This window comes from Electrophorus electricus, chromosome 11, assembly GCF_013358815.1.
Source record: "Electrophorus electricus isolate fEleEle1 chromosome 11, fEleEle1.pri, whole genome shotgun sequence".
NCBI classification, from domain to species: domain Eukaryota; kingdom Metazoa; phylum Chordata; class Actinopteri; order Gymnotiformes; family Gymnotidae; genus Electrophorus; species Electrophorus electricus.
The window spans coordinates 24,117,503-24,131,187 of NC_049545.1; the positions used below are offsets into that span (position 1 = coordinate 24,117,503).

Consider the following 13,685-nt stretch of genomic DNA (forward strand, 5'->3'; position numbering starts at 1 on the left):
GTTCAATATCAGATGGTTACAAACTTTCAAACAGCACATCTATATAATAAAAGAATCAAAAACAGCCCTGTTTATCATAAATGTATTCAAACAATACATACTAATACAAATACATCTTATTTCTGAAAATGTATGATGTAAAATGTCAAAAAAGGTAGCAATTTGTTCAATGATATTTACATATTTGTTCTAAATATGTAAAAGGATGTTGAGTTGCACACCATATCCCGTATGACTATGATGATGTCACCATATCCCGTATGACTCTTATGATGTCACCATATCCCGAATGACTATTATGATGTCACCATATCCAATGTTTCTCTTGCTCCAATCTGATTTTTTTATCAGACTGCAGTGACCTTGCAAGTGAACTTGACTTTATCCACAATTACAACCTCAACATTTTACCCAGAGTTCACCTGCCTGTCTGACACATACGCAGGCACAGTCCAATCTTAATTATCTTCATGCTCACGCCCTCTCATACACAAACGCACACACACTGCTGTGAGTGCTTCTAGCATGTTCCTTCATTTTTCCTCCCATTTGTCTTCAGGTTCCTCTCATCTTCAGTTTCTCTTCTTCTTCCTCCTTCTCTCCGTCCCTCCCTCATTCCTGTCATCACTGTTCTGCCCCTGTGAAGGCAAAATAATAGTGTGACAGAGCCAACCATGCTCTTACCGTCACTGCATGAGAGAGAGAGAGAGAGAGAGAGAGAGAGAGAGAGAGAGAGAGAGAGAGAGAGAGAGAGAGAGAGAGAGAGAGAGAGAGAGAGAGAGAGAGGGAGAGAGAGAGAGAGAGGGTGGGTGATTTAGGGAGGTTCCATATGATGTTCCATTTGATACTAAGTACAAGGGTTAATTCTCCACTGTATGTCAGCCTGGTAACGAAGGGTTAATTCTCCACTGTATGTCAGCCTGGTAACGAAGTACCTTTTCTGCTGGATCAGTGCACTTTCCTACCATCATTCTGTCTCCTGTGGTACTGTACACACACGCACACACACACACACGGTAATGAAAGGTCTCCCGAGCAACATACACGCAGGCATACAGCCAACACTGTTCAGTGACCTCAGTGCAGTGTTATCCTTCTGAACAGCCACTGTAATGACTGCACTGACAGGACTGTGATTTTGTGATAATGGCTGTGTGTGTGACTCATGATGCTGTGTGTGTAATGATGTGTGTGTGTGTGTGTGTGTGTGTGTGTGTAATGATGTGTGTGTGTGTGTGTGTGTGTGTGTGTGTGTGTGTGTGTGTGTAATGATGTGTATGTGTGTGTGTGTGTGTGTGTGTGTGTGTGTGTGTGTGTGTGTGTGTGTGTGTGTGTGCTGTCAGCCCCCGTGCTGGGGCTCTTTAATACAGTGGGTTTTTTTTCGTCCTCTTCCAGAAAGTGAGTGAGAAGGTGGGAGGTGCTGAAGGCACTAAACTGGATGAGGACTTTGTGGAAATGGAGAAGGTGAGTTTATGCTGCCTCACAGAGCCAGAAGGTGGCGCTGTTCCACAGACGCTCTGCTCCCACGGTCTTCAGTACACGTGTTCAGGACTTTAAATCAGATAACAGCCACGTCAGAAATGACAGTGTTATTTATGTACTTCTGTTCTCTTTCCTCAGTTTCTTAAAAGTCCCTCTTGGATGCAACTGGTCAAATTAATAACAATTGCAGTAATTATAATTAATCATAATAATGAGGAGAAAAAAAGTCCATACTGTGGCTTTAGTAACACCTACTGTTTATGTGAGGAACTGTCCTGCTCAGGCCATATTTAAAGGGTGTTACTGGAGTCTACAGAGTCAGGACATGTCTGCGTGTCCCTCAGGAGAGGCCGGGCAGTCTGTGACTGACAGCATGTCGCAGGGAGGCTCTGCAGTTCCTGCAGCTGCCTGTGATGTTCAGTGTTCTCATTCTCTTGCTCATTATGAACTGGGTTCCAAACTCGGATACAATGCAGCCAGCAGACTGAGCTGAGAGCTGTTTTATTTCTACTTCCTACAGCACACCAGATGGGACCATTTGGAAAAAAAATATTTTTAACATCAATAAAAAATATATATATAATAAACCATGCTAGAAATCATAGCTGGTAAAGTTCTGTTATGCAGTGAACCCAGTTACATAAGAGAAAAGTTTTCACGTGTTAAATTGCAGTGAGGTTTTCTTCCTTCCCACGGCTGGTGCAGTGAATGTCTGCTGAGACTGTTTCTCTCCTGTAGAAAGTGGATATCACCAGCAGAGCAGTGATGGACATCATGACCAAGACCACAGAGTACCTGCAGCCGAACCCAGGTGGACAACACAGCACAGCACACAACAAAGCACACCATGACACAGCACAGCACACCTGACACAGCACACCCTGACACAGAGTACCTGCAGCCAAACCCAGTTGGACATCACAGCACACTGTGACACAGCACAGCACACCCTGACACAGAGTACGTGCAGCCAAACCCAGGTGGACAACACAACAGGGCACAGCACAACATAGCACAGCACCACACACCATGAAACAGCACTGCACAGCACACCCTAATACAACACAACACAGCACACCATGACATACAGCAAACCCTGACACAGTACGTGCAGCCAAACCCAGGTGGACAACACAGTAGGACACAGCAAATCACTGCATAGTACAGCACAGCAGGACTGAGCAGGAGACAGCAGGACACATAGCTCCACACCACACCGCATACCCTGACACAGCATGGCAAAACACAATTTAACACCACAACAAAACACAACACAACACAACTTTGTTTGGCTGCACTTAAGCAGTTGAAAGTGAGATATACTAATTGCAAAACGTGTGTGTGTGTGTGTGTGTGTGTGTAGCAACCCGTGCTAAGATGAGTATGATGAGCTCTATGTCTAAGATCCGCGGAGGTGAGCGTGGTCCAGGCTACACACAGACGGAGGCTGTGCTCGGGGAGGCCATGCAGAAGTTTGGCAGGGAACTTGGAGAAGAGTCCAATTTTGGTAACACAGAATTCCAGCATTGACACAGAACTGGGATTATTTTCTGATGGTTTAAATTAGTATGAGATGTCAGAGAACTTTGGATTTGATGCCCACTGCGGTTAGGGCCTTGAGCGAGGTCCCTAAATCCACACTGCTCAAGAAACCTGGCTATGTCAGTTAATCTCACCTTTGTTAGATTACATATTTTCAATGGACAGGTTACCTCGGAAACATTACAGATCCAAACTGGCCAACAAAGTGAACAGCAGCATGTCAGGACATGTCGTACTATCCTCTGCTTACTAACTCCTGACATCTAACCCCTGACATCTGTCTTCATCTCATACTGAAGAACAGACTGAGATGCTCCTTGATTAAGGGTCTCGATGAAGAATGCACAGAATAATGTAGGTGCAGGATCACCATGGATACACTATGGTAGTGCTGCCATGGATGCTGACTGGTAGTGCTGCAGGGTCCTAATGCTAGTCAAGTTTCAGTGTCCTGGTGGGTGTGTTTCAGGTCTGGCTCTGATCGACACTGGCGAGGCGATGCGGGAGCTGGGAGAGGTGAAGGATGCTCTGGACATGGAGGTCAAGCAGAACTTCATCGACCCCCTCCAGAACCTACATGACAAGGACCTGAAAGAGATCCAGGTGGGGGACAACATGTGCTTATTTAAACTTACAGCACATCAAATGTGTTGAGCCTCATTAAATCCCTCTTGCCAGTATATTTATGTCAAACCAATGTGCCCTTACAATTTTCAAAGTCACAATTTATTGTCATCAGATGTTTAAAAACAAATTAAAACCCAAATGCTATTCGCATATGCATTTTACCCCTTCAGGCTAGTCAATGCTGGATTAAGCCCTTTTAAAATGGGGCGTCCTTAACAAAGAAGATTTTATATACACTTTAAAACCATGACAGCGTAATGAATGTGCTTGTATGAAGCAATAAAATTGTATGTCTACACTTGTTCTGATACAACAACAAAACAAATAAACAAACAGACACACACACAATCTGAACAGAGTTATATAGCCTCACAAATGGCAGGTTTATATTTTATATGTCATTAGTTTGAGCTTGTTTCTCTTGCTGTAGTTTGTATTTGGAGTCTCAAATGTCCTTGGAGGTTCCATCATTTAATACATTTTCCACCTAATAGTGAATAAACGTGACATTTAGCACATTTTTAGACTAACAAGCAACAAAGTGCCAGAAAAGAGAGATTCAAACTCTTTCTCTTTCAAATTCAGATTCATTACCTCCCCCATTCCTCTCTGTGCTGGTTTCACTTGTTCAGGAATGTGCACTGTTATGATGCTCAGTTCATTTTCTTGCGGTGACCTTTGGCCAGAAATATCCGTTTTTGTCTCCTCTGACCACAAAGCCCCATCCCACTCTGATGCTACCTGGCAAACTCCAGCTGTGTTTCTTCAAGGCTTCTTTTGAGCCCCTCTCCCAGTGGCCAGCCGAGCCCTTGATCTTCTGGACTGGAGGACCATCACTCCAGGGTCAGCCACTGGAGTGTAGCTCCTTCAGGGACTGGTGGCACATCTGTGTTGAGGGTCGGTCTTATCTGTCAGTGTCTGGGTGCGGTGGTGAAGCTTCCGTTTCCTCACAGTTGATCTGGCAGTGTTCACAGTAATGTCCAAACACAGATAGAATTTTGCAGCATTGTCCTATCTTGTGCATGTATATAATTTTAAGTTCTTTATAATATGATCCTAAGTTTATCACTTTCCTTGAGATTTACAGTCTGAATAATGACATGTGAATTAAGGAGTTCTTTTATCCAGAAAAGGTCAACATTTTTGATTCACAAATAGAGGCAAGTTGGAAGTTAAATGTCGTCATTAGGGCATTATATCTCTAATTAGGGCAATATATCTCTCATTAGGGCAGTATATCTCACATTAGGGCAGTATATCTCTGATTAGGGTATTGGTATTATCTCGTTAGGGCAGTATCTCTCTCATTATGGTATTATCTCATTGGGGTTTTATGTCTCAATAGGGCACTATCACTTATTAGGGCAGTATCTCATAAGGGCAGTATATCTCTCATTAGGGTATTATCTCATTAGTGCAGTATATTTCTCATTAGTACAGTATATATCTCATTAGGGTATTATCTCATTGGGGTTTTATGTCTTAATAGGGTATTATCACTCATTAGGGCAGTATATATCTCATTAGGGTATTATCTCATTAAGGCATTATCTCTCATTAGGGTATTATCTCATTAGGGCAGTATATATCTCATTAGGGCAGTATATCTCTCATTAGGGTATTATCTCATTAGGGCAGTATATCTCTAGGGTATTATCTCTCATTAGAGTATTATCTCATTAGGGCAGTATATCTCTCATTAGGGTATTATCTCATTAGGGCAGTATATCTCTCTTTAGGGTATTATCTCTCATTAGAGTATTATCTCATTAGGGCAGTATATCTCTCATTAGGGTATTATCTCATTAGGGCAGTATATCTCTCTTTAGGGTATTATCTCTCATTAGAGTATTATCTCATTAGGGCAGTATATATCTCATTAGGGTATTATCTCATTAGGGCAGTATATCTCTCATTAGGGTATTATCTCATTAGGGCAGTATATCTCTCATTAGGGTATTATCTCTCATTAGGGTATTATTTCATTAGGGCAGTATATCTCTCATTAGGGTATTATCTCATTAGGGCAGTATATCTCTCATTAGGGTATTATCTCTCATTAGGGTATTATCTCATTAGGGCAGTATATCTCTCATTAGGGTATTATCTCATTAGGGCAGTATATCTCTCATTAGGTTATTATCTCATTAGGGTATTATCTCATTAGGGCAGTATATCTCTCATTAGGGTATTATCTCTCATTAGGGTATTATCTCATTAGGGCAGTATATCTCTCATTAGGGTATTATCTCATTAGGGCAGTATATCTCTCATTAGGGTATTATCTCATTAGGGTATTATCTCATTAGGGCAGTATATCTCTCATTAGGGTATTATCTCTCATTAGGGTATTATCTCATTAGGGCATTATATCTCTCATTAGGGTATTATCTCATTAGGGCAGTATATCTCATTAGGTTATTATCTCATTAGGGTATTATCTCATTAGGGCAGTATATCTCTCATTAGGGTATTATCTCATTAGGGTATTATCTCATTAGGGCAGTATATCTCTCATTAGGTTATTATCTCATTAGGGTATTATCTCATTAGGGCAGTATATCTCTCATTAGGGTATTATCTCTCATTAGGGTATTATCTCATTAGGGCAGTATATCTCTCATTAGGTTATTATCTCATTAGGGTATTATCTCATTAGGGCAGTATATGTCTCATTAGGGTATTATCTCATTAGGGTATTCTCATTAGGGCAGTATATCTCTCATTAGGGTATTATCTCATTAGGGCAGTATATCTCTCATTAGGGTATTATCTCATTAGGGCAGTATATCTCTCATTAGGTTATTATCTCATTAGGGTATTATCTCATTAGGGCAGTATATCTCTCATTAGGGTATTATCTCTCATTAGGGTATTATCTCATTAGGGCAGTATATCTCTCATTAGGGTATTATCTCATTAGGGCAGTATATCTCTCATTAGGGTATTATCTCATTAGGGTATTATCTCATTAGGGCAGTATATCTCTCATTAATGTATTGTCTCTCATTAGGACGGTATCTCTCATTTGTGTAAACACGGGCTGAAGCATACACAAACCAATGTTTCATTTGCTATTTGTTATCAGATTTACATAAAACCTTTATTGCTTTATATCAATTAATTTTTGCAGGTCAAAAAATAATATGTGGTGCAGCAAAAAAAAAACTAATTTGAAATTCAGATGAATCTGAGGATTTTTAAGGGAGTTAAATTCTTTTGCAAAACATTTTGTAAATGATTATTTATGTCTTATTTATATATATTTTATCAGTTATATAACAGAATATAACAGGCAAAGATCCCTTCTGTTGAATGGTTGTCTAGTAACCTTTGATGTAGTACTGGTAAGAGGTCATGTGACTATGGAGTTGTGGTTTGTAATGGGGACAAGCTTTGTGTCTGAGATGGATGAAGCTTTTGTTGATAAATGTTTTGTTGATATGTTTTTATCCACACACAACTTCTAATGTGTCTGAAATTGTCACTGTCACATAAAGTGACGTTTATACCATTAGTGTGTGGAGACACAGCATCTGTCGGTGTGTCAGAGGATGAGCGACTGCTGGATTTAATTAAAAGAATCTTGTTGGCATCTTGTACCTGAAAATATGTGAAATGACAGGAGAAAATGGCAAGTTTGGACTACAGTCAGACCACAGACTCCAGACTAAATCTGACTAAATCAAGACTAAATCTGATTAAAAAGTAGATTTCCATTATGGCTGTTCTCAAAATGGCTGTTTAGAAGGACCATTTTCATTCCACTGCTGTGTTGCTATAATTTTAACACAAATTCCAGCATTCTAGTTATGTCTCCCTCTCTCACACTTTAGCTGCCAAGCTGGGAGATCTGAAGCACACGTGTGTTTATGCTACTCTCCCAGTGTCTTAGAGCAGCCCAACATAACAGACCAACATGACCAGCCAGACATCACAGACCAACATGACCAGCCAGACGTCACAAACCAACATGACCAGCCAGACGTCACAGACCAACATGACCAGATCAACATGAACAGCCCAACTACACAGACCAACATGACCCGCCAAACGTCACAGACCAACATGACCCGCCAAACGTCACAGACCAACATGACCCACCAGATGACAGACCAACATGACCAGCCAGACGTCACAGACCAACATGACCCGCCAGACGTCACAGACCAACATGACCAGCCTGATGTCACAGACCAACATGACCAGCCCAACAACAGACCAAAATGACCAGCCTGACGTCACAGACCAACATGACCCGCCCAACGTCACAGACCTGCCCAGCGTCACAGACCAACATGACCCGCCCAGCTTCACAGACCAACATGACCAGCCCAACTACACAGACCAACATGACCAGACCAACATGACCAGCCAGACGTCACAGACCAACATGACCAGCCTGACGTCACAGACCAACATGACCTGCCCAATGACAGACCAACGAGACCAGCCCAATAACAGACCAACATGACCTGCCTGATGACACAGACTTGCCAAAATTCACGCAGCTGAAAAATGTGTGACAGCTGAATGATATAATCCAGGTGACCCTACATCACAGTTCAGACAGGTATAAATCAATAAATAGTATAGTATTACTATCAGGCAGTAAAAATGGCACTGCTTTGCACAAAAAAAGGTATATGAATATTTAAAGTGCTTATTTATTATTGTTTATTTAATTTTGTTGCTCAACCAAAAATGTTTTTAATGTGATAGACACATCCGACTACTACTCATTAACATGTCTAACGTATGTTTAACATGTCTAACATATCTAATGTATGTTTAATGTGTCTAATGTATGTTTAACGGGTTCTGATCGACACTGTCGACACTGCTGTGTTATGGCCTCACACAGCTGTTATAGCCTTTCACAGCTGCACTAGTTGAGAGCCACTGTAAAGGAGGCCAGCCATCCTACTGTCTAGCGTTCACCGGCTGGGAAAGAGGAGAGGCTTTGGTCTGCCTCTACCTGCCCACAGGCTTGGCCATGTCCCCAACTGCTATTTCAATGCCACAGCACCACCTGAAGAAGATGGAGGGCCGTCGGCTGGACTTTGACTACAAGAAGAAGCGCCAGGGCAAAGTGACGGAGGAGGAAATCAAACAGGCGCTGGAGAAGTTTGATGACTCGAAGGAGATCGCTGAGCAGAGCATGTTCAACCTGCTGGAGAATGATGTAAGGAGCGTGTATGTGTTTGTGTGCGTGTGTTTGTGTGTGCATGTTTGTATGTGTGTTTCCAATCACATATATTCCATATATTCACTGTTCATCCTTACTGAATCATTTACTGCACACTTGTAGTTCATCACTTTCCATGATCTGTTGATCCCCATGAGCTGAGTAAATTAGTTGAGTTAATTAGTTGAATTAAATAGATTAATTATATGAGTTGATCACTTAATTAGATGAGTTGTTTTTAGCCTTGCTAATGTGTGCATTTTTATTAGTATTGCATTGTGTATTTATTTATATTTTTTGCTTGTATTAGTGTCTTTATTGTATTGTATTTGGTTTTGATTCCCATGTGTTATATTTTCAATGCCTCTTGTAGTGTGTGTTTTTCCGACCGCCACCGCTTTGTGTTTGTGTGTATGGAGCAGATAGAGCAGGTGAGCCAGCTGTCTGCGCTGGTTCAGGCACAGCTGGACTACCACAGACAGGCCACTGAGATCCTGCAGCAGCTCTCAGGGAAGATGGATGACAGGTGAGTCTCCTCCAAGAAAGCCACCAGCTTCCGTGTTATATTGGCCTAGAGGTCACAGCCAGAAAGAACGCCAGTTTCGTTAATCAAACGTTACTATTTAGGCCTATTGTAAATATAAATCCTAAATATAAATCCTCATGCTTTAAGGATTTATATTTAGCTGACACTTTTATACAAAGCGACTTATAATTATCACTCAGTGCAATTTGAGCAATTGAGGGTTAAGGGTCTTGCTCAGGGGCCCAACAGTGGTGGGGCTTGAACCAACAACCTTCTGATTACAAGTCAAGTACCTTAACCACTGATTGACTTCAGAGTAGGAAAAAAATACACCTTCAAGATTTATGAGAATTTTTGTTTAGTTGACCTTTGACTTATTTTTAATGCATGAGTATTGAGCATTGCTCAGTTATGGACCTATCTCTCAGAATGGTTAAAAAAACCCTCTTCCTACTCACTTGAACAAAACTGCAACTTACTACCGCTAGTTCATTCTCCACCGCTAGTTTATTCTCCATGGCTATCTAACAGCAGGGCAGGTTAATTTACCATGGCGATTGAGCTGGCTAGATATTGAGCCACCATCAAGATACCCTTAACCCTGATTTAAAAGTAAAGTTAGCTCACAGACCCGAGTTAGAACTCAGAGGTGATATTTAACAATATAGGGTGACTCAATAAGATTAATAATTTGATCCTAAAGCAGGAGCTGTTCCTTGTTGTTATTGTCTTAAGTTGCCTGGTGAAGTGAGAACTCTTACCTGGTGAAATACCCCCTATAGGGTCTGACACGTTTAAGCATTTGTCGATTCATGGCTTTACATCCTGGATTTATGGATTTACAAAGTTACTGAGCAAGTTGGAATTCCTGCGGCACTCACAGTGGTTACAAAGATGCCCGTTTCCCAAATACCAGCTAGCAATCAAAAGAAGAATCGTGGATTTACTGTACATACTTAGATTAAGCCTAGTGCTAAACGTAAAAAATTATACTTTATAATTACGAGTTAATCCAAGACATTACGTAATACTGACCATTCTGGTTCTTCCCTTGCACTCTGGGCTCCCTGTGGGTGTTTTGCTGTCTTGAGCGTGTGCTGGTGTCCTGCCCTGTGCTCGGTGGGTGTTTTGCTGTCTCGAGTGTGTCTTGCCCTGTGAACTGCAGGATACGAGACACTTCCGGTAAGCCCAGGAAGGAGTACGTGCCAAAGCCCCGCATCGCCGTGGACTTCAGCCCTGCCAGCGAGGCCCAGAATGGGGGGCTCAGTCACAGCGCACCGGCTCGCTCCCCTGGTGGGTACTGCTACACACTGCGTTTCTGTCAGGCTTTAGCCCAGTGTAAGGACTTAGTCTACTACTCTCTCTCTCTCTCTCTCTCTCTCTCTCTCTCTCTCTCTCTCTCTCTCGCTCTCTCTCTCTCTCTCTCTCTCTCTCTCTCTCAGCTCCTATGGACCAGCCCTGCTGTCGGGCTCTGTATGATTTCGACCCTGAGAACGAGGGTGAGCTAGGCTTTAAGGAAGGAGACATCATCACCCTGACCAATAAGATCGATGAGAACTGGTATGAAGGTATGCTCCATGGCCAGTCTGGCTTCTTCCCCGTCAACTATGTCGACATCCTTGTGGCCCTACCGCACTAAACACCACATGTGCCCCTACCCCCGCATCTCATGTGAGCCTCCCATCTCCACCACTCCAAAATCACCACGACGACCGGGACACCAGAAACGAAGAGCAGCTCGGCGCGTGTTCCAACGAAGAACGGCACTGACGACATTTTTGCTTGCCACTGGTACATCACTGCTACTGAGTTGGAGAACTGTCACTTGGTTTTTTGGAATGTTTTTGGTTCCTCGAGGAGCGTGTTTTTGGGGGTGTGAACGTGAGTGAGAAGCAAGTGAACAGTAACCCGTCTGCTCTGTCCCCTCCTTCTGCTTGTTTCTGTGAAAACAAAATGCCAATGGCTTTAGTCTTCGGTACCATTTTGAAAACAATGCTCCCTAAACCGGGCGTGTTTTTGCCTTTCTCCTGACCCTCCTCGACCTGGTTATAAAGGAAAAAATGAATATTAAATTTTCTTCTGCATGTGTGAGACAAGCTCCAGAGTGTCAACCCCATCCACTCTTCCAAGCTGCAGGAACTATGCTCAGAGCCTGTGGGTTCCAGTGTGTAATTGTTTTAAGATGGCTCATCCACTCTCAGTATTAAAGACACCATTCTATTGTGTCCACAGGCCTGGTTTATGATTCTATGGAGCCATGAATCTGTGACCAATATTAATAACTACAAAAAAACGAAAGTGATGTGAAGTATAAATGTTGGCATGTCGTGATTTAAATCTGAGCTATTTCCTGCTAAATGAAACAAACATTTCTCTTTATGACTGTGTGAAAGCAAATCGTGATGTTTTTCCTGCATTGTAATGTAATAATCTCATAATCCAATGTTGACAGATGTACCGTATGTTAGCTCCTTGCTGTTCCAGATTTGTCAGCTTTTAAAGTCGTATGTTTCCTGAACAGGTTAAAGACTCGGGGTACGGTTCCAAACTGGTACCGTGATCTGCTAGCACTACTAGAAAATACGTACAAGACAAAAAGGGATAAAGGTCACAGAGTTCACGAAGCTTTAGCTTGTGTTGCTGCTGCTGCTGTCTCTGATGGGCACCCTGCCTTTCCCTCTGTCTGTTGTAGCTGTGGTTGTAGCTGTGGTTGTAGCTGTGGTTGTAGCTGTGGTTGGATCGTGTTCCCTCTGGGCTCTCCCTTTATTCCTTCCCATTCCAGATCAGATCTTTTCCAGAATCTGGAGAAGCTGCTTTGTCTGTTGCTTTGCGGTGGATGAAAGGTTCAGTCGTTCAGCATCTGGGCTCCACCACAGCAGTGAGGGACCTGAAGACTCCGCAGGGATGCTTCATCACTACAGTTTCTTGTATGTGGAAGTGGCTTTGAATGCAGTTGTCAATATGGCTCATCTTGTAAACTAACCAGGCCAACCGGGGGACAGATTGATGGTGGTGCAGTTCCCAGCTCAGGTGGAGAAAGTAAGTAAGAGTAGGAGCAGTAGCTTCAGACCGAGGGTTGGACACGTCCAAAACTCCAGCATTCAGACCGAGGGTTGGAAACGTCCAACTCTTGTGTTCTGTTTGGTGATGAGCACAAATCTGGAGCAGAAGGCATTTTACTTTTTAAAGATGACGACTCATCCATTCCTTTATTTCCTGCTGCGTGGTTACCCTCAGTGAGGTGTGTATAGCTTTCTTTTGTGTTTTGTGTTGTTATCTTGTATTTGGTTATACTTCTGCAATGCTGTGTTGTTTCTGCAGAGGTAATAAAGTATATGCAGATAGATATATAACAGATGTGACTATATTACTTGCTGAAGGGAGGATTTAGTAGCAAACATAATGTTATTTTGATTTCTTGAGTGATTGCCTCCTTAAGTGAGTAACACACTTGATGTACTGGAAAGAAAAAGCTCAATGTAACTGAAATAAACAGCAAGATCTACTAAATAAATCACCATCTGTAGTGTAGTTATTGCATCAGCCAGTAGGTGGCACAACAAAAGCACAAGAAATGCCCCGACTATGACAGCTTTACTGTACAGTGCTGTTTCTTCCACTCACAGTATTTGGTGTATATTAACCACAGTATATGGTGTATTAACCACAGTATATGGGTGTATATTAACAGCTTGTGGGTGTATATTAGCAACAGTATATTGGTATATGGTTATAATTCAGGTCACCACAGTGCTGCTTCTTCCACTCAGTGTATTAACCACAGTATATGGTGTATATTAACCACAATATATGGGTGTATTAACCACAATATATGGGTGTATTAACCACAGTTTGTATGTATATTAACCACAGTATATGGGTGTATTAACCACAGTTTGTGGGTATATTAACCACAGAATATGGGTGTATTAACTACAGTTTGTGGGTGTATTAGCCACATTTTTGGGTATATTAACCATAGTATATGGGTGTATTAGCCACAGTTTTTGGGTATATTAACCACAGTATATGGTGTATTAACCACAGTTTGTGGGTGTATTAACCACAATATATGGTGTATTAACCACAGTATATGGGCCGAAGGGTCAGCGGTTCTTCTTCTGCTGAGGTGCTGTCTGTCAGGGATCATCCACCTGTAGGATGAGGTACACCAGCCTGACCACATTAACCACAAACTGCCAACATAAGAAGGTGGAGTCAAAGGTCAAATCATTATCACACAGGTCACAGATCCCACCCAACTGCTCTAAAAATAGATTCCACTGAGAAAATACATGAAAGAACTTATTAAAAACATGT

The 13,685-nt window shown here is 42.0% G+C and overlaps 1 protein-coding gene across 1 annotated transcript in view; it reads left to right on the forward strand.

The window, feature by feature from the left end:
* sh3gl2a (SH3 domain containing GRB2 like 2a, endophilin A1) overlaps positions 1-12,880 on the forward strand; it is a 33,560-nt gene extending 20,680 nt beyond the window's left edge. Inside the window, exons 2-9 of the mRNA XM_027022767.2 lie at positions 1,396-1,464; positions 2,221-2,293; positions 2,846-2,989; positions 3,494-3,627; positions 8,678-8,836; positions 9,262-9,365; positions 10,531-10,658; positions 10,808-12,880. Of these exons, the coding sequence (XP_026878568.1) occupies positions 1,396-1,464; positions 2,221-2,293; positions 2,846-2,989; positions 3,494-3,627; positions 8,678-8,836; positions 9,262-9,365; positions 10,531-10,658; positions 10,808-11,004 (1,008 nt within the window). The 3' untranslated portion in view covers positions 11,005-12,880. The remainder of the gene's footprint in view (positions 1-1,395; positions 1,465-2,220; positions 2,294-2,845; positions 2,990-3,493; positions 3,628-8,677; positions 8,837-9,261; positions 9,366-10,530; positions 10,659-10,807) is intronic.
* The last annotated feature ends 805 nt before the right edge of the window (positions 12,881-13,685 follow it).